Source organism: Scyliorhinus canicula, chromosome 8 (genome assembly GCF_902713615.1).
Source record: "Scyliorhinus canicula chromosome 8, sScyCan1.1, whole genome shotgun sequence".
In the NCBI taxonomy this organism is placed as follows: Eukaryota; Metazoa; Chordata; class Chondrichthyes; order Carcharhiniformes; family Scyliorhinidae; genus Scyliorhinus; species Scyliorhinus canicula.
The window spans coordinates 42,049,838-42,069,829 of record NC_052153.1 but is presented as its reverse complement, the minus strand read 5'-3'; the positions used below and the strand labels follow the sequence as shown (position 1 = coordinate 42,069,829).

Genomic DNA, 19,992 nt, shown 5'->3' with positions numbered 1-19,992 from the left:
GGTGAACAGGTAAAGAACAAATGAACATCACAAGATTCCATCCGCAGGCAGAAGTCCACCCGTAGGTCACATCGATTCAATCAGTCGAGTGGGCGCCTTCGATGTCCTGCCTGACCTGCGTAGTGGTGCCGGCGATGTCGGAGCGGTGGTCGTCCGTGACTCCGGGAGCGATGATCTTGTTTCTGTGTCCGGACCCCTGGTCGGAGCTAGCGGGGGCCAGGTCGGGGGAGGGGGTCCCTGTCCGTTGAGCTGTGGGTGCGTCGGTGCTGGGGGCAGTGGGGGTCGGGGGGGGGGGGGGGGGCTGGTGTTGGTGGGTGTGGCTGAGATCCGGCGGGTGCCAGGTCCCGGAGGGAGACCGTGTCCTGTCGGCCGTCGGAATACTCCACATATGCATATTGCGGATTTGCGTGGAGGAACTGGACTCTTTCGACCAACGGGTCCGACTTGTGCATCAGCACGTGTTTCCGGAGCAGAATGGGCCCAGGGGTAGCCAGCCAGGTCGGGAGCGGGGTCACTGAGGAAGACTTCCTGCGAAAAACAAGAAGACCTTCGTGAGGCGTTTGGTTAGTGGAGGTACAGAGAAGTGATTGGATTGAGTGGCGGGCGTCTGGGAGGACCTCTTGCCAGTGGGAGACTGGGAGATTTCTGGACCGTAGGGCCAGCAGGACGGTCTTCCAGACCGTACCGTTCTCCCTCTCGACCTGTCCATTACCCTCGTCACTCATAAATGAGGACCCCCAATCGCTATGAATGTATGCGGGGTAACCGAACAGGGAGAAGATGGTATGCAGGGCTTTGATAATGGTGGTTGTGGTCATGTCAGGGCAGGGGGTGACGAAGGGGAAGCAGGAGTACTCGTCAATCATGTTGAGGAAGTACGTGTTGCAGTTGTTGGAGGGGAGGGGACCTTTGAAGTCCATGCTGAGACGTTCAAAGGGGCGGGAAGCTTTAATCAGGTGCATTCGTTCAGGGTGGTAGAAGTGCGGCTTGCACTCAGCGCAGATGTGGCATTCCCTGGTCACTGTCCTGACCTCCTCGATGGAGTAGGACAGGTTGCGGGTCTTTATTAAATGGAAAAAGCGGGTGACCCCCGGGTGGCAGAGGTCCGCTTTGAGGGTTCGGAGGCGGTTTACTTGTGCGTTGGCACAGGTGCCGTGGGACAGGGCATCGGGAGGCTCGTTTAGCTTCCCAGGACGATACAAGATGTCGTAGTTGTACGTGGCCAACTCAATCCTCCACCGCAAGATCTTATCGTTCTTTATCTTGCCCCTCTGTGCATTATCAAACATGAAAGCCACTGACCATTGGTCCGTGAGGAGGATAACCCTCCTGCCGGCCAGATAGTGCCTCCAGTATCGCACAGATTCAACTATGGCCTGTGCTTCCTTCTCGACCGAGGAATGGCGGATTTCGGAAGCGTGGAGGGTCCGGTAGAAGAAGGCCACGGGTCTGTCCGCTTAATTGAGGCCGCCAGAGCTACATCAGATGCGTCGCTCTCGACTTGAAAGGGGAGGAACCCGTCGATAGCGCGCATCGTGGCCTTTGCAATGTCTGCTTTGATGCTGCTGAAGGCCTGGCGGGCCTCCATCGACAGGGGAAACGTGATGGACTGGATGAGTGGCCGGGCTTTGTCGGCGTAATTGGGGAACCACTGGGCGTAATATGAAAAGAAGCCCAAACAGCACTTGAGGGCTTTGAGGGAGTGGGGGAGGGGGAGTTCCATCAGGGGGCGCATGCGTTCGGGGTCGGGGCCTATCACTCTGTTACGCACTACGTAGCCGAGGATGGCTAGACGGTCGGTGCTAAACACGCATTTATCCTTATTGTAGGTCAGGTTAAGGAGTTTTGCGGTACGGAGGAATTTGCGGAGTTTGGTGTCATGGTCCTGCTGCTCGTGGCCGCAGATGGTGACATTGTCGAGGTACGGGAAGGTTGCCCGTAAACCGTGTTGGTCAACCATTCAGTCCATCTCCCTTTGGAAGACCGAGACCCCATTCGTGACACCGAAAGGAACTCTTAAAAAGTGGTAGAGTCGACAATCTGCTTCGAACGCAGTGTACTTTCGGTCACTCGTGCGGATGGGGAGCTGATTGTAGGCGGACATAAGGTCCACCGTGGAAAAAACATTGTACTGCGCGATCCTGTTGACCAGATCGGAGATACGTGGGAGAGGTTACGCGTCCAGCCTCGGAAATCTGTTGATGGTCTGACTGTAGTCTGTGACCATCCGATTTTTCTCCCCGGTCTTGAACACCAGCCAGGGCTGTTGCTAGCCTCGATAACCCCTTCCTTCAGAAGCCTTTGGAGTTCGGACCTGATGAAGGTCCTGTCCTGGGCACTGTACCGTCTGCTCCTGGTGGCGACGGGTTTGCAATCCGGGGTGAGGGACGCGAGGCTGCAGACAGTAAGGGGGGGCATAGGGCCGCCGAATTTGAATGTTAAGCTCTGGAGGTTGCACTGGAAATCTAACCCCAGGAAGGCCGCCACGCAGAGGTGGGGAAGGATGAAGAGCTTATAGTTTTTAAACTTCCTCCTCTGGAACGTGAGGTCCGCTATGCAGCACCCTGTGATCTGCACCGAACCAGAGCCAGAGTGATTCTTTGTTTTACCGGGTAAATGGGAAGTGCGCAGCGTCTTACCATGGCGGGGTGGACAAATTTTTCCGTGCCCCCAGAGTCCAACAGGCAGCTCGCCTCGTGGCCGTTGAGGAGGATCTTCGTGGTCGCCATGGAAAGCTTGCAGGGCCATGACTGATCCAATGTTACTGAGACGAGTCGTGGCAGGAACTCCGAGTCGTCATCCGGCAGCGAGTGGTCACTTGCGGGGTCCTCGATGCCGATCCAAGATGGCGGTACCCGTCGGCCGCACGTGGTGGGGGTCGAACAAAATGGCGGCGCCCGGGGATCGCACGTGTAGTCGGGGGCCCAAAATGGCGCGCCCGGGGATCGCATGTGGCGTCGGGGGGCCAAAATGGCGGCGCCCGGTGATCACTTGTGGGGGGGTAGGGGCAGTGAGGTCCGCAGGCTGCACAGGGCGCGTGAGTAGCATGGGGGGGACCCGCGGTCGCTGCTCGGGACTGCATTGACCGACTTTGACTTGCAAATGGCTGCAAAATGGCCCTTTTTGCCGCAGTTTTTACACGTTGCGGTGCGGGCCGGGCAGCGCTGACGAGGGTGCTTGGCCTGGACGCAAAAGTAGCAGGGAGGACCCGTGGGTTTATCGTGGCGCCCTGCAGCACAGGCCTGAGGGGGTTCCGAGTCTGCGGAGGTGAGGGGGGCTCGCGTTCCATGCTGCCCAGGGGGCCGCCGCACGGTCGGGAGCATACGCACGGGCGTTGCGATTAGCGACATCTAGAGAGGAGGCGAGGGCCCGTGTCTCAGTGAGGCTTAAAGTTTCTTTCTCTAAGGGTCTCTGCCGGATCTGGGAAGATTGAATACCCGCAACGAAAGCGTCTCTAATTAAAAGGTCGGTATGCTCGGCCGCAGAAACGTGTGGCCAGGCGCCGATTCTCCCCAGAACGAGGAGGGTAGAATTTGTCTAAAGACTCACCAGGGAATTGCTGTCTCATGGCCAGCAAGTGCCGTGTGTAGACCTGGTTCACCGGCCGGATGAAATGTCCCTTTAGCAAGTCCATAGCTGCGTCATAGTCAGTTGTGTCCTCTATGAGCGTGTACACGGCCCTCGTTGGGCGGTTTTCGGCTGTGCTCAAGTAACTATTGAAACACGCCAGCCAGTGTTTAAATGCTGCTGTTGCATTTGCTGCGTGCGGGCTGAGTCGAAGGCACTCCGGCTTGATACGAAGTTCCATCTTTTAAAACTTGTACATTAAATTGATGCACCATCAATTGGACACGAGACGAAGATGAGATCCAAACAAAAGGCTTTAATGCACAAGATGTGTGCCCGGCAGCAGACATACAGAAGAATGGCAGACTGCCGGGAAGCACGGGTTCTTATATCCCGACTTGTAGGCGGAGCTACCTACCTCTCAGCCAATCGGCTGAGAGGCACATGACTTACCCGGGCCAATGGGCAGCGGGTTCCTCTGCGCCAATAGCAGCTCACTTCTAAGGTACCGTGATACCCCTAGTCATACTACCACAAGCACAGAGTTGATAAGGAGAAACTGCCTCCGCCTAGTAAAGGCTCGAAAACGAGAGGGCACAGATTTAAAGTAACTGGCGAAAGAAGCAAAAGTGATATGAAAAAAATGCCTTTTCACACAGCGAGCGGTTAAGATCTGGAATGCTCTGCCTGAGGTGGAGGCAGGTTCAATTGAGGCATTCAAGAGGGAATTAGACTGTTACCTGAAGAGGAAGACTGTGCAGGGTTATGGGGAAAGGGCAGGGGAACGGCACAAAGTGAATTGCTGATTCAGACGACTGGTGCGAATACGAGAGGCCACAGATATAGGTTGAGAGGCGGTAGATTTAGAACTGAGATGAGGAGGAACAGAGGGTGGAGAATTTGTGGAAGTCGCTGCCCTATAGTGCTGTGGAATTTAAGTCATTAAATGGTTTAATAAAAGGAGATAATTTCTGATTTTAAAAATGGGTTAAAGGGATATGGGGAACAGGTAGGGAGGGGGACTTGAGACCAGGAAGAGATCAGTCATGACCTGATTGAATGGCGGAGCAGGCTCGAAGGGCTGAAATACAAAATTACCCGAATCCCTTTTTTTGATAAACCTCACTTTTTACGCAAACAATATAGAAATACAGAGGATGTTAATACTAAAGCCATGTCCTGTTTGGTCCAAACACGATTCGCTTCAATATCAGTCTCTGATCTAAAATCTTAGCAAGACAAGATGGTTTAGTATAGAGTTGTGAATCTTAGAACCTTATCGAACTGAATTTTGTAATGCACCTTTTAAAAAGGCTGATAGAATTTAAGTTAATGCTTGTCACAATGTCATTCATATTTTATTGTCCCTGTTTATTTAAAGAGAAAACAGCAATCCATCAATTTGGACAGCTTACATGGGCTCAGTTAATGTACAAATGGGCATTGCTCGAAACATCAAAACAATCATCAGACATCCAAGGTACCATTCAATGACACTTGATTTTGACATCGCAGTTCTGGAGCTTTCCTCCCCTCTCAACTTCACAGATTACATCCGGCCAGTTTGCCTCCCATCGCGTAACCAGGTCTTTCCTGTTGGGAAAAGCTGCTCAATCACAGGATGGGGGTCTCTTTATTTCCGAGGTCAGTTGACAAATTATTTGATTTGTTGTGAAGTTATCAACTGAAACTAAAGCTTTGAATATGTGTGTTGGTGATCTGGAGGGGTGAATGTGAAATACAACGGGCTGGATTCTCCGATTGCCGAATCCCCCCTCCGGATTCTCCGATTGCCGAACCCAAAATTGCGTTTGGCGATTTGCCGGGGAATCCGTTTTTGCGCTGATATCGGAGCGGCGCCGTTTTTCAGATGCTCCGCCCCCCTCAGAAACGGCATAATCGCTGAGTACGCCATTGGGACGGCCCCCGACCGGCATGGCGTGAACCCCGCCCAAAAACTGGCGCCAGAGAATACGGCAGCCGGCATTGGGGCGGTGGGGCAGGTTTCACATTGCCCCCCGGCATTCTCCAACCCGGCGGGGGGGGGGGGGGTCGGAGAATCCCGCTGATAGCCTCAGAATTGGAGAATACAGGCCCGGACGGGATTCTCCGCGAACTGGCGGGGCGTGCCAATCCGGCGCCGCGGAGTGGCGCGAACCACTCCAGCGTCGGGCCGCTCCAAGGTGCGGAATCCTCTGCACCTTCAGGGCTAGGCCGGCACCACAGTGTTTGGCGCCGCACCAGCCTGCGCGGAAGGGCTTGGCACCATGCCAACCGGTGCCAAAGGGCCTCCACCGGCCAGCGCGAGTTGGTGCATGCGCGGGAGCACCAGCATGTGCTGGCATCAACCCAGCGCATGCACAGGGGGGTTCTTCTCCGCACCGGCCATGGCGAAGGTTGACAGTTGCCAATGCGGAGGGAAAGAGTGCCCCCACGGCACAGGCCCGTCCGTGGATCGATGGGCTCCGATCGAAGGCCAGGCAACCGTGGTGGCACCCCCCAGGGCTAGATTCCCTCTGCGCCCCCCCCCCCCCCCCCCCCCCCCAGGACTCTGCAGGCCGCCCGTGGAGCCAGGTCCTGTCGGTAAGGACCTGTTGTGATTTACACCAGCCGGACCCGCCGAAAACAGGCGGCCACTTGGCCCATCGCGGGCCAGAGAATTGCTGGGGGGTGCCCCTGCCAGTGGCCGCCGACCGGCGCAGGGCGATTCCCAACCCCGCCAAAAAAACATGCCAGAGAATTCGGCAGTCGGCGAGGGCGGGATTCACGCCGCTCCCCGGTGATTCTCGGACTCGGCGGCATGGTAGCACAAGTGGATAGCACTGTGGCTTCACAGCACCAGGGTCCCAGGTTCGATTCTGGGTTGTCTGGATGGGTCACTGTCTGTGCGGAGTCTGCACATTCTTCCCGTGTGTGCGTGGGTTTCCTCCGGGTGCTCCAGTTTCCTCCCACAGTCCAAAGACTTGCAGGTTAGGTGGATTGGCCATGATAAATTGCTCTTAGTGGCTAAAAAAAGGTTAAAAGGGGTTATTGGGTTACGGAGATAGAGTGGAAGTGAGGGCTTAAGTGGGTTGGTGCAGACTTGATGGGTCGAATGGCCTCCTTCTGCCCTGTACGTTCTATGTTCTTAATCCCGCCCCACAACTATCCAGATTAGAACTATTTAGGTTGATTTGCTAAATGACAATGTGAATGAATCTGTCTTCTCATTTTGCTCCCCAAACCTTTTGCAGTTCTTATTTATAAACCTGACAGATTAGTGCAGTTTGCTTCAAAAGTATCCCTTACTTTCAAATTCTTTCTGTAGAAAATCAGGCACATCAGGCTGGATTCTCCATTATTGGGACTATGGACGGGATTCTCTCAGCCCGGGGCCGGGCCAGAGAATCGCCGTGACCGGCGCAAATTGCGCCACACCGCCCCGATGCCGGGACGCGATTCTCTGCAGGCCGGAGAATTGGCGCCAGCGCAGTTGACATGTCGCCGGCTGGGGGCCGCTCTACGGGGCCCTCGGCGATTCTCCGCCCGGGATGGGTCAAGCGGATGTAACAAAAAACCCGAGCCCCGCCGGGGCCTTTCTAACCTGGTCTTACCCGGCTGGATCTGAGCGTGGAAGGTTCCGGAGGCAGCCTGTGGGGGGGGGGGGGGGGGGGGGGGGGGGGGTCCGACCCCGGGGGGAGCCTCCGCTGTGGCCTGGCCCGTGATCGGGGCCCATCGATCAGTGGGCCATCCTCTCAGGCTGGGGGCCTCCTTTCTTCCGCGCCGGCCCCTGTAGCCCTACGCCATGTTGCGTCGGGGCCGGCGCAGCGAAGGGAGCCACTGCGCATGCACAGACTCCGCGGCGCCCAGTTGACGCTGGGATCGGCAGCTGAAGCGGCATGGGTCGCTCCAGTGCCATGCTGGCCCCCTGCAGGGGCCAGAATTGCTGATCCTGAGGCCATGTTGACGCCGTTAGGAAATGCAAAGGTGCTAACCACTATGCTACCGTGCTTTCCTCAAGATGTAATGCTTTTTCGGGAGGAGATAGCACAGAACGTGAAAGAGATTTGATTTCTTTTCTCCAGGTCAATGGCCAACAATCCTTCAAAAAGCTAATGTGGACATCATCGCTGACACCATTTGCAATGTTAGCTATCACAATGCTATCACTCACAGAATGCTGTGTGCTGGCTTCTTAGAAGGGGGAGTCGATTCCTGTCAGGTAGCTTTTAAACCAATATTTTTCAACCTATTTAACAAATGGCTACTAAAAAGAATCATACACGATCGATGGGTTTATAAATGGAGGAATTATAAAAGTGAGGATGCTATGCTAATCCTTGAAATCATTTGCTAGAAATCAGCGACAGCATTGGATTCAATTTTACATGGGGAACTGGGAATAAGAAGCAGATTCGGACCCTGCATCTCACTGAAGCAAGTGTCTTTTCCACTTCTGGTCCCACATTGGTAACATGCTTGTACTGCAGAACTTGCTGCATCCCTGTGTGGGTTTCCTCCGGGTGCTCCGGTTTCCTCCCAGTCCAAAACATGTACAGGTTAGCTGGACTGGCCATGCTAAATTGCGCCTTAGTACCTTAAAGGTTACTTTGTGTTATGGGGTTACGGAGATAGGGAGGGGGTGTTGGCCTCCATAGGGTGCTCTTTTGGAGCATCAGTGCAGACTCGATGGGCTGAATGGCGTCCTTTTGCTCTGTAGGGATTCTATGACATGGTCAGCAATGGTTCAACAAGGAATAAAAAAAGATTATACTTCAGTTACACAGGGCAATAGTGCGACCAAATGAATACTGTGTTCTGTATTGGTCTCCTTATTTAAGGAAGGCTGTACATGCATTGGAAGTAGGTCAGAGAAAGTTTACTAGACTCTTACTTACAATTGTCTTACGAGGAAAGGATGTATCCGCTGCCGTTCAGAAGAGTAAGAGGCAACTTGATTGAAGCATGTGAGATCCTGACAGGGTGGATCTGGAAAGTCTGTTTGATCTTGTGGAAGAATCTCGAAGCAGGGGTCACTGATTTAAAATAAGTGGTTGCTCATTTGAGAGGATTGAGTCTTTGGAACTCTCTTACCCTAACAATGGAAGCAGAGACTTTGAATATTTTTAAGGCAGAGGGAGCTAGATTCTTGATAAGCAAGGGGGTAAAATGATATTGGAGTTGGGTGAGAATGTGGAGTCGAAGCTACAATCAGATCAGCTTTGATCTTACTGAATGGTGAAGCAGGTTTGAGGAGCCTTCTGCTCCTAATATATTAGCAACGTTTAAGAGGCATCTTGATGGGTACATGAATAGGGAGGTCAGGGCACCAAGTAAGGGCAGTAGGTTTTTCTTTAGGGTATCATGATCGGCACAGGCTTGGAGGGCCGAAGGGCCTGTGCTGTGCTGTACTTTTATTTCAGTAAGAAGTCTTACAACACCAGGTTAAAGTCCAACAGGTTTGTTTCAAACACGAGCTTTCGGAGCACGGCTCCTTCTTCAGGTGAATGAAGAATTCAGATTCACCTGAAGAAGGAGCCGTGCTCCGAAAGCTCGTGTTTGAAACAAACCTGTTGGACTTTAACCTGGTGTTGTAAGACTTCTTACTGTGCTCACCCCAGTCCAACGCCGGCATCTCCACATCATGGGTACTTTTATTTGTACTTTATCCTTTGAAGCTAACCACTACCTTTTCAGGGGCAATTGCAGATGGGCAATAAATGCTGGCCTAGCCAATAATGCCCATCCCATGAATGAATTTTAAAAAATGGAAGCCAATCCAATGCAGCTCCCCACAATTCTACTGCCTCCCTGGTGCTAGTAAAATTCTGGCCATTGTGTCTAATTAGAACCACATCGGGGGTGGGGGTGGGGGGGGGGGGGGGGTTAATAAGTCCTTGTGGAGAGCACAGAGGAGATTTCCTAGAATGTCCTGGGGTGAAGAAGATTAGTGATATGAAGAGAAGAGAAAGATTAAAATTCTCCTCCGTGGAAAGAAAACGTTAAAGGGAGATTAAATAGTGGCGTTCAACTTACAAATGGTTTGGTGGAGTAATGGTAAGATTGAAGATTATTTATTCCTGGATACAAGATGTTCAGGAAAGATAGTAAAGGGGGAGCGGTGGCAGTATTGGTAAAGGAGAACGTTGTAATACAAGAGAGAGAGGATGCCCCAAAGGGGTTAAGGACAGAATTTATCTTGCGAGAGTGAAGAAATATCAAAAGGTGCTATTGCATGTTTCAATAGAGCCTATCGGCCACCAACCAGTGGAGATGATGTAGAAGAAGAACAAATTGGCAAGGAAATTACAGATAGCTGAAAGAATAATGGAATAGTTATAATAGAAGATGGTAATTATGCAAATATTGACTGGGGTTGCAGTAGTTTATAGGGCAGCAAGTGGCAAGAGATTCTCAAGCGTGTACAGGAGAATTTTGTACAGCAGTATGCTTCCAGTCCAACAAGAAAGGAGGCATGCTAGACCTGATTCATGAGAACGGTGGGCCAAATGGATCGAATGTCCTTAGGGGAACATTCATGGGACAAGACAGTGATTATTAGGTTGGCTTTGAAAAAGGACAAGGAACAATCCGGAATAGGAATAATTAATCTCTGGGGAGAAAGTCAACTTCATCAGGGTGAGAATGGATCTGACCCAGATGAATTAGAATCAGAAGTTGGCACACAAGACTGTAACTGAACAATGTATGCCCTTTAAAAAGAGAGTTTGGGCACAGTCAAGGTATATTCCCTCCAAGGGAAAGTTGGAGCAAACAAATCCAGAGCTCCCTGGATGATAAACAGACTCAAAAACAACTTCTTCCCCGCTGTTACCAGACTCCTAAATGACCCTCTTATGGAGTGATCTCATTAACACTACACCCCTGTATGCTTCACCCGATGCCGGTGTTATGTAGTTACATTGTGTACCTTGCGTTGCCCTATTATGTATTTTATTTTATTTTATTTTATTTTCATGTCCTTAATGATCTGTTGAGCTGCTCACAGAAAATACTTTTCACTGTACCTCGATACACGTGACAATAAACAAATCCAATCCAATAAGTGAGATAGAGAGGAAGATGATGAAGTAAGTTTTTAAGTATTCACCAAAGAGAAGGAATTGGTGGATGTTGAGTCTGGAGAAGGGTGTGTAGATAGCCTGGGTCAGAATGAGATCCAAAAAGATGAGGGGCAGAATTCTCCACTCCCCACGCGGCCTGGGAGAATCGCGGGAGGGCCCCCCGACATTTTTTATGCCTCCCCTGCCTCCCCCAGTGATTCTCTCGCCCCCCCCCCCTCACTCGGAAGAATCGCCGCTCACCGATTTCCACGGCAGCAAACACACCTGGTCGCTGCCGTCGTGAAACGGGCGGCAGATGCCCGTTTGGGGCTTCTAGGCGGCCGATCTGGGCAAGAGCACCACGACTGTGCTCAGGAGGGGACAAGCCCGCGATCGGTGCCCACCGATCGTCGGGCCGGCATCCCAATTGGACGCACTATTTCCCCTCCGCCGCCCCGCAAGATTAAGCCGCCACGTCTTACGGGGCGGCTGAGGGGAAAGACGGCCACTGCACATGCGCGGGTTCGTGCCGTCAGCGTCATGACGTCAGCCGCGCATGCGCGGGTTGGAGCCGGCCAACCTGCGCATGCGCGGCTGACGTCATTAGCTGTGCCGGCCGCGTCATTCTTGGCGCGACGCCCCGGCAGCCGAGAGTTACGGAGCACCGCTCCTAGCCCTGCCGGGAGGGGAGATTAGGGGGCGAGGAGCGGCCTCCGAGGCCGTCTTGAAACTCGGCCGAGTTCACGACGGCCCTCCCGATTTTTCCCGGGAGCGGAGAATTCCGCCCGAGGTGTTGGGCGTCTTGAAAAATATTAAAGTGGATAAGTTGCCAGGGCCTGATGGAATCTACCCCAGAATACTGAAGGAGGCTAGAGAGGAAATTGCTGAGACCTTGACAGAAATATTTGGATCCTCACTGTCTTCAGGTGATGTCCCGGAGGACTGGAGAATAGCCAATGTTGTTCCTTTGTTTAAGAAGGGTAGCATGGATAATCCAGGGAACTACAGGCTGGTGAGCCTTACATCAGTGGTAGGGAAATTACTGGAGAGAATTCTTCGAGACAGGATCTACTCCCGTTTGGAAGCAAGTGGGCGTATTAGCGAGCGGCATGGTTTTGTGAAGGGGATGTCGTGTCTCACTAACTTGATAGAGTTTTTCGAGGAGGTCACAAAAATGATTGATGCAGGTAGGGCAGTGGATGTTGACTATATGGACTTCAGTAAGGCCTTTGACAAGGTCCCTCATGGCAGACTGGTACAAAAGGTGAAGTCACACGGGCTTAGAGGTGAGCTGGCAAGATGGATACAGAACTGGCTAGGTCATAAGAGGCAGAGAGTAGCAATGAAAGGGTGCTTTTCTGATTGGAGGGCTGTGACTAGTGGTGTTCCACAGGGATCAGTGCTGGCACCTTTGCTGTTCATAGTATATATAAATGACTTGGAGGAAAATGTAACTGGTCTGATTAGTAAGTTTGCAGACGACACAAAGGTTGGTGGAATTGCGGATAGAGATGAGGACTGTCAGAGGAAACAGCAGGATTTAGATCGTCTGGAGACTTGGACGGAGAAGTGGCAAATGGAGTTTAATCCGGACAAATGTGACATAATACATTTTGGAAGGTCTAATACAGGTAGGGAATATACAGTGAATGGTAGAACCCTCAAGAGTAATGACAGTCAGAGAGATCTAGGTGTACAGGTCCACAGGTCACTGAAAGGGGCAACACAGGTGGAGAAGGTAGTCAAGAAGGCATAAGGCATGCTTGCCTTCATTGGCCGTGGCATTGAGTATAAAAATTGGCAAGCCATGTGCAGCTGTATAGAACCTTAGTTCGGCCACACTTGGAGTATAATGTTGAATTCTGGTCGCCACACTACCAGAAGGATGTGGAGGCTTTAGAGAGGGTGCAGAAAAGATTTACCAGGAGGTTGCCTGGTATGGAGGGCATTAGCTATGAGGAGAGGTTGAATAAACTCGGTTTGTTCTCACTGGAACGAAGGAGTTTGAGGGTAGTGGGTGCCTGGAACTCGCTGCCGGAGGAGGTGGTGGAAGCAGGGACGGTAGTGACGTTTAAGGGGCACCTTGACAAATACATGAATAGGATGGGAATAGAGGGATCGGGCCTCGGATGTCTAGAAGATTTTAGTTTAGGCGGGCAGCATGGTCGATGCAGGCTTGGAGGGCCGAAGGGCCTGGTCCTGTGCTGTACTTTTCTTTGTTCTTTGTTCTATGACGGGTGGATAATACAATAGAGAACAAAGATGAATATCGAAGGTTCAGAGGGTAATTAGAAAAGCAAATAAGAAAAGCAAAGAGAGTTTTTAAGAAGAGACTGGTAGCTAACATGAAATGGGATCCCAAAATCTTTTATAGGATTATAGATAGTAAAACTCTGGTAAAATGAAGAGTGGGGTTGTTTCGGGACCAAAAGGGGGATTATGCATAGAGACATAGGCTTTCGGCTGATGTATTAAATGAATAGTTTGCATCCCTCTTTACCAAGGAAGAAGATGCTGCTCAGGTCATGGTGAAAGAGGTGGTAGTTCAGACACTTGAAGAGTTTAAAATTGATAAGGAAGAGGTACTGGGTATGGTGACTAAAGTTTTTTTTTAAAATGTTTTTATTCTCCATTTTCACATTTTCCTCCAAAATTCACACCCCACCCACAAACAGTAAACGGTAACAAATACAAAATCAATCCCCTTAACAATAACAATAATCCCATCCTCCCACCACCCCAAACAACGGCCCACCTGTCAATATATGCATCCAATAAACAAACCCTCCCACGGTGGAAACAAGAAACAAAGGAGAAAAAGAAAAAGGAATCCGGGACCGCCCATGGTCACCATAGAGTCCACTGCCCCCCCCCCTTCCCCCCCACTCAACGCCGTCAAACCTCTGAAAGAGTACCGTACGTGGTACCCAAGAGTTTTAAACCCCCTCCTCCCGTCCCCTCCAACTCCTCCCGCCCACTGCCTCTTGTAAAACTCCTCCCCCAAACCTCGGTTCCTTCCCCCCAATTTTCTCACTCAACGCCGTCAAACCTCTGAAAGAGTACCGTACGTGGTACCCAAGAGTTTTAAACCCCCTCCTCCCGTCCCCTCCAACTCCTCCCGCCCACTGGCTCTTGTAAAACTCCTCCCCCAAACCTCGGTTCCTTCCCCCCAATTTTCCACCCCGGCTAGACCACTCGGACCCTGTTCTGCCAGGCTCCGATGGCCGCAGCCTCTCCCCCCACCTCACTCCCGTTCACTGGCCGGCTTAAACCGGCCATCGCGGAGGCCCCCGCCCAGGTCCCTTTCCCCCTTGCCCGGCCCTAGGAAAACCCAGAAATCCCCTTTTAGCACACACACCCTGCATATCCACCTACACCCCAAAGAGCCCTCACTTCGAGTGAAAGTCCCATCACTTCCCTTGTCCAAATATACACACCATTGGCTCCTTTAGCCCACACACCCGCATGCAGTAAAACAAAAAAGAAGAAACAAAAAAGCAGAAAATATAGTCCTGAGGTTACATCGGCACATGGCCATTTCTCAATTTCTCAGTTCTGCCACAGTCCTTCTGCCTTCGCAAACTCCTCCGCTGCTTCCACCGTTCCAAAATAACAGTCCTTGAGCTTATAAGTCACCCTCAGCTTCGCTGGATATACAATGCCGCACTGCACCTTGCTTATGTACAGTGCCCTCTTCACCCAGTTGAAAGCAGCCCGCCTCCTCGCCAGCTCCAGCGTAAAGTCCTGGTATACATGTATACCAGCTCCAGCCCACTGCACCACCCGCTTCTGCTTGGCCCAGCACAGGACCTTCTGCTTCACACTGTACCTATGGAAGCACAGAGTCACTACCCTTGGCGGCTCACCTGCCTTTGGTACAGGCCTCCCCGACCGATGAGCCCGATCCAGTTCATATCGGGAGGGATCCTCCCCCTGCCCCAATAGTTCCGCCAGCATCGCGGCAAGATACTCCGTCGGCCTCAGTCCTTCAACTCCTTCGGGCAGCCCCACAATCCTCAAATTCTGTTGCCTGGACCTGTTTTCCAGGTCTTCCAATTTTCCTCGCAGATCCTTGTTAATCTCCATCACCTTCCGCATCTCCTTCCCCATTAAGGTAAGTTGATCACCGTGCTGCGCCACCGTCTCCTCCACTACCTTCAGTGCCTCCCCTTGCGCCCCCACCTTCGCCACTGCACTCGCCACCGCCGTCGTCACCGGGGAAATCACTTCCTCCACCAGCACACTCAAAACCTCCCTCATCTCTTTCTCATCGCCTCCAAGTGTTTTGTAAACTGCCTTTCGAATTCCGCAGCCATCACCGTAGTTATTTCTTCAGCCGTAAGCAATGCGGCCTCCCCTGGTGCTCCAGCCTCCTTTTTCCCTGGTGACCCCGTGGTGACCTCTCCACTCCCCGACGGGCCCTCAGCTGCTTTTTTAACGCCCGTTTTCTTACTGACATCTTCTTCTGCTGTGCCTCCTCTGCGCCTTCTCCGTGCCTTTGATGCCTCCATGGACCCTGGGACCGGGCTTAAAGCCCCGGAAATGCCGTTCCCGAACGGGAGCCCTCCGTTGCGCGCGCGCCTCCCGCCCGCCGTCACCGGAAGTCCCATGGTGACTAAAGTTGATTAAGGTTCAGGACCAAATGGGATGCATCCAAGGGTACTATGAGAAGCTAGAGTGGAAACGACAAAGGTTCTGAAATGAAATGAAATTAAAATCATAGGCTTCAATGAAGTTACTGTGAAAAGCCCCTAGTCGCCACATTCCGGCACCTGTCCGGGGAGGCTGGTACGGGAATTGAACCATGCTGCTGGCCTGCTTGGTCTGCTTTAAAAGCCAGCGATTTAGCCCAGTGAGCTAAACCAGCCCCTGACTATAAGTTTGACTATAGGTTCTGGCTATAAGTTTCCAGTCTTCCTGAGACTCAGGAATGTTACACCCTTGTTTAAAAAAGGGTGTAGATATAAACTTAACAACTACAAGCCAGTCAGTTTAATCTCGGTGGTGGGGAAGCTTCTCGGCATGATAATTTAGGACAAAATGAATAACCACTTGGGCAAATTCAGGTCAATTAAGGAAACCCAGCTTTGGTTGTTTATTGTTAACTTTCTTAAGTTTCTAGAGAAGGTGTCAGAGAGGGTTGATGAGAACAATACTGTTGATATGATGTAAATGGACTTCCAAAATACATTTGATAAAGTTCCACACAACAGCCTTGTGAGCAAAGTTAGAGTTTGTGGAATAGAAGGGACAGTAGCAACATGGAGGCAAAATTGTCTGAGTGACAGAACATGAGGCTCGGGTTAGCAATTGTTCTTCAGACTAGAGGAATGTTTATATTGGGGTTCCCCCAGAGGTTGAAGTTAGGACCTGTGTGCTTCCTAATATACATTAATGACCTAGACCTCGGTGTACAAGCCATAATTTCAATGAAATAATTTGATGAAAATACTAATTTAGATTTGTCACATGTATGGCGGTACAGTGAAAAGTACTGTTCTGCGTATAGTCCAGGCAGATCACTCCATACATGAAAGCATAGAACACACGATAAGTACATGAGGATACATAATGAAAATACATGAAAATACATAAACATAGACAGCGGGTGAAGTATATGGTATATATTGCTACAACTGCAGAGAAGATGCATAGAAAGATCAGTTCAGGCCATAAGATCAGTTCAGTCCGTAAGAGGTTCATTCAAGATGGGCGGCACGGTAGTACAGTGGTTAGCACTGTGGCTTCACAGCGCCAGGGCCCGGGTTTGATTCTCGCTTGGGTCACTGTCTGTGCGGAGTCTGCACGTTCTCCCTGTGTCTGTGTGGATTTCCTCCGGGTGCTCCAATTTCCTCCCACAAATCCTGAAAATCATGCTTGAATTAGACATTCTGAATTCTCCCTCTGTGTACCTGAACAGACGCCGGAGTGTGGCTACTGGGGGATTTCCACAGCAACTTCATTGCAGTGTTAATGTAAGCCTACTTGCGACAATAATAAAGATTATAAATGAGTCTGGTAACAGCGAAGAAGAAGCTGTATTTGAATCTATTGGTGTGTGTTCTCAAACCTTTGTATCTTCTGCCCAAAGGAAGCAGTTGGAAGAGAGAATAACTCGGGTGGGAGGGGTCTTTGATTATGTTGCCCACTTTCCCAAGGCAGCGGGAGGTGTAGAGTCAATGGATGGGAGGCAGGTCCGCGTGGTGGACTGGGCTGTCTACGAAGAATTTTATGAAAACTATGAATCTACAAAGTATTTGTTTTTAAAGCTAATTTGTGCAATTGTTTGCAAATAGGTTGTTTAGAGACTGAACTCTGAAGTCAAACTTTGGAAAGATAAATTAAGGGCTGAATCAGACAGCTCTAAGTTGTCAACTTAAATGTCCACCTTTGTCAGGATGTGCTGCAGGATTTAGGCCAGAATTTTCCAGCCCCTGCCACCTGAAGGATCTTCCAGTCCTGCCGAAGTGAATGAGCGTTTGACTGGCTCACACGTCTTCTGCCCCCCCCCCCCCCTCGCTGCCAATAGAGCTGGAAAATTCTGTCCTTAGTCTTAGCAAAGGATTCTGAAAACCTTCCAGTGAAAGGGACTTAAATTCACATGGTTCAGCAAAAAGGAACTTAACAAGAGAGATGGGAAAGAGAACACCTCAAAAAAAACGCAGGGCGTGTTTGCGTCATGGGCAATAGCACCAATAACAGTAGGGACACTTCACAGCGATTTTTACCTGTATTCACTTCAAGTGTTTTCACAGAGGTATAAGGTTTAATTAATAAAGGGACATTGTTTTGTAAAATTAGAATGGAACCATAGATGAGTTCTTTCTCCCCCGATAATTACTGTGTAATATTTATTATGCTTTGTTTTAAATTCCAGGGTGACTCTGGAGGCCCACTAGTCTGCCTGGAGCCTGGTGGAACATGGTTTCTTGTTGGAATCGTGAGCTTTGGTTTTGGATGCGCGGAAGCTAATTTTCCAGGTGTCTATGCTCGTGTGACGGCTCTTCGAGACTGGGTGAAGGAGCAAACTGGAGTATAACTGATTCTAATATGTAATGGTCCAATTTGCACTGTTCCACAAACTGATTAGCTTTCTATTTTCCATGAACGAATCCCAACTTTTTTCGGGGGGTGGGGGGTTGCATTGAATCTACCTGCTGCACAATTTCAGAAATCAACGCAAATTATTTTCTTGAGCCTGCACTTTCCTATTTTAGGTGGATTTTCCAGTATGGGCTGGAGAAAGTTGTTGAGGAGTGCATCAGGACCATCAAGGGGACAGCACAACAGCACAGTGGTTAGCACAGTTGCTTCACGGCTCCAGGCTCCCAGGTTCGATTCCCACTTGGGTCACTGTCTGATCGGAGCCTGCACGTTCTCCCCGTGTCTGCGTGGGTTTCCTCCGGGTGCTCCGGTTTCCTCCTGCAGTCAAAAGATGTGCAGGTTAGGAGGATTGGCTATGCTAAATTGCCCTTAGTGTACAAAAAAGGTGGGGTGGGGTTACAGGGATAGGGTGGAGATGTGGGGTTAGGATGGAGGTATGGGCTTAGGTAGGGTGCTCTTTCCAAGGGCCGGTGCAGACTCGATGGGCCGAACGGCTTCCTTCTGCACTGTAAATGCTATAGGACAGCTCCCTATGGCTGCCAGAGACGTTTCCCACAGGCAGGACCAGCTGCTAGTCAGCTGTGCGCGGTCAGTCTATTTAAGTACTTAAAGGGCCTGATTATGCCAGCCGAGCAATGCCCTCCGGCGGGGGGGACCTCCATTTCATCCCAACTTCAGGGGTTCCAAAGGCGGTAGTAACAGGGGTTGAGGTGAAAAAAATGCAAGTACAACAGGGCATCTAAACTCAAAAAATATTTTTTAAGTCAATGGGCGCGATTCTCCGCCCCCCACAACGGGTCGGAGAATAGCGGGAGGGCCTTCCCGACATTTTTCCCGCCCTCCCGCTATTCTACCCCCCCCCCCCCCCCCCCCCCGCCCAACTCCCGACACGAATCGCTGCCGCCGTTTTTTTACGGCCGGGGGGGGCTCCGAAGGGGTCTGGCCCGCGATCAGGGCCCATCGATCGGCGGGCCAGCCTCTCTGTCGGCGGGCCTCCCTTTCTCTGCCGGCAATGTTATAGCCCTGCGCCATTGTTGTGCAGGGCAGCCTGGGGGAGGACGGGCACTGCGCATGCGCCCATTGGCGCCTGCCCAACTGCGCATGCGCGGGACCCAAGGCTTTTACATGGCGCCGGGTCTCCGATGCCGCGCCGAGGCCCCACCCCCCGCAATTCGTGTCACGCCCCTGCCAGCCCCACGGAGGCCCCAGAATAGGGGTCTGGGAACGGGCGCCGATACCGGAGTAAAACACTCTGGTTTTTACTCCGGCGTCGGCACTTAGACTCCCGCTGGGAGAATCCCGCCCCAAATACTCTTAACACTGGATGCCTCCCAAAATGTTATCAGGCTCCCCACCCCTGCCCCCATGATGTCTTAAATGTCCACCCACGAAAGCCCTTCCTGTGCCCCCCAACCGCCCAAAACATAAAGTTCCAATTCATCGCTGAATACCTTTTAAAACTCCGAGTGCTATACCTGCAGAGGCCATGCTGGCTTGACTAAACTCTCATTTGCAGGCAGCTCTCTGAGGCAGCACTTCCTGTCCCTGGGGGGGGCTGAAAGCCTACCTCCTGCCTATTAATGGCCAATTGTCTGTTAAATGGCTGCAGAGCTGCTGTTCCTCCCCTGCGTGATCTCCATCACCTCTGCCTCCCCACCCCATCCCATACTGCGCTTTTGGCTGGGAGAGACGGGGCCACACACCTCATATAATTTAGCCCAGTGACGGGTAACCTGCAGCCCGAGGGCCACATGTGGCCCATCTGCCTTCTGAGTGCGGCCCACGAGACATTTTGTTGGCCGTTGCCAGCGTGCAGGGTCGCCAAGTTCCGCTGATTTAAGTTTGTGGCGTTTTTCCCCACCGGTATGACTGGCGTGATCCACACATAAAGCAAGGGCCAGTGAAGTCAGGTGCCTGAAACCAAAGAGAAAATGCTGGAAGATCTCAGCAGGGCGGACAGCATCTGTAGGGAGAGAAAAGAGCTAACGTATCGAGTCCAATGACTCTTTGTCAAAGCTGAAGTGAGGTGCCTGCTGATTACACACCACAACATTGACTGCAAAAGCCATGTGCTCCACCTGAAGTTGATGAGAGTTCTATTAATATATAAATGATTAAGCATTTTCTCCAACTCATTATGACATTTTAGGCATGTGTTAAATATATTCAATCTTATTCCTGGGGTTATAGTTAGTGAACGAGCCTGATTTCAATCTTGCGGCCCACTCACTAGCCAAGGTTGCCCATCACTGACTTAGCCTCAGCTATGTGTCAAAAA

General features: G+C 51.3%; 1 protein-coding gene across 4 annotated transcripts in view; it reads left to right on the top strand.

Annotated features, from left to right (window-relative positions):
- LOC119970195 (transmembrane protease serine 9-like) overlaps positions 1-17,947 on the top strand; it is a 122,682-nt gene extending 104,735 nt beyond the window's left edge. For 2 of the 4 annotated variants that reach the window (XM_038804439.1, XM_038804440.1), the window contains exons 11-13: positions 4,949-5,211; positions 7,632-7,768; positions 17,488-17,947. In XM_038804439.1, the coding sequence (XP_038660367.1) occupies positions 4,949-5,211; positions 7,632-7,768; positions 17,488-17,649 (562 nt within the window). In that variant the 3' untranslated portion in view covers positions 17,650-17,947. The remainder of the gene's footprint in view (positions 1-4,948; positions 5,212-7,631; positions 7,769-17,487) is intronic. The other 2 variants (XM_038804442.1, XM_038804441.1) reach the window with 1 other exon arrangement.
- Positions 17,948-19,992: the final 2,045 nt, after the last annotated feature.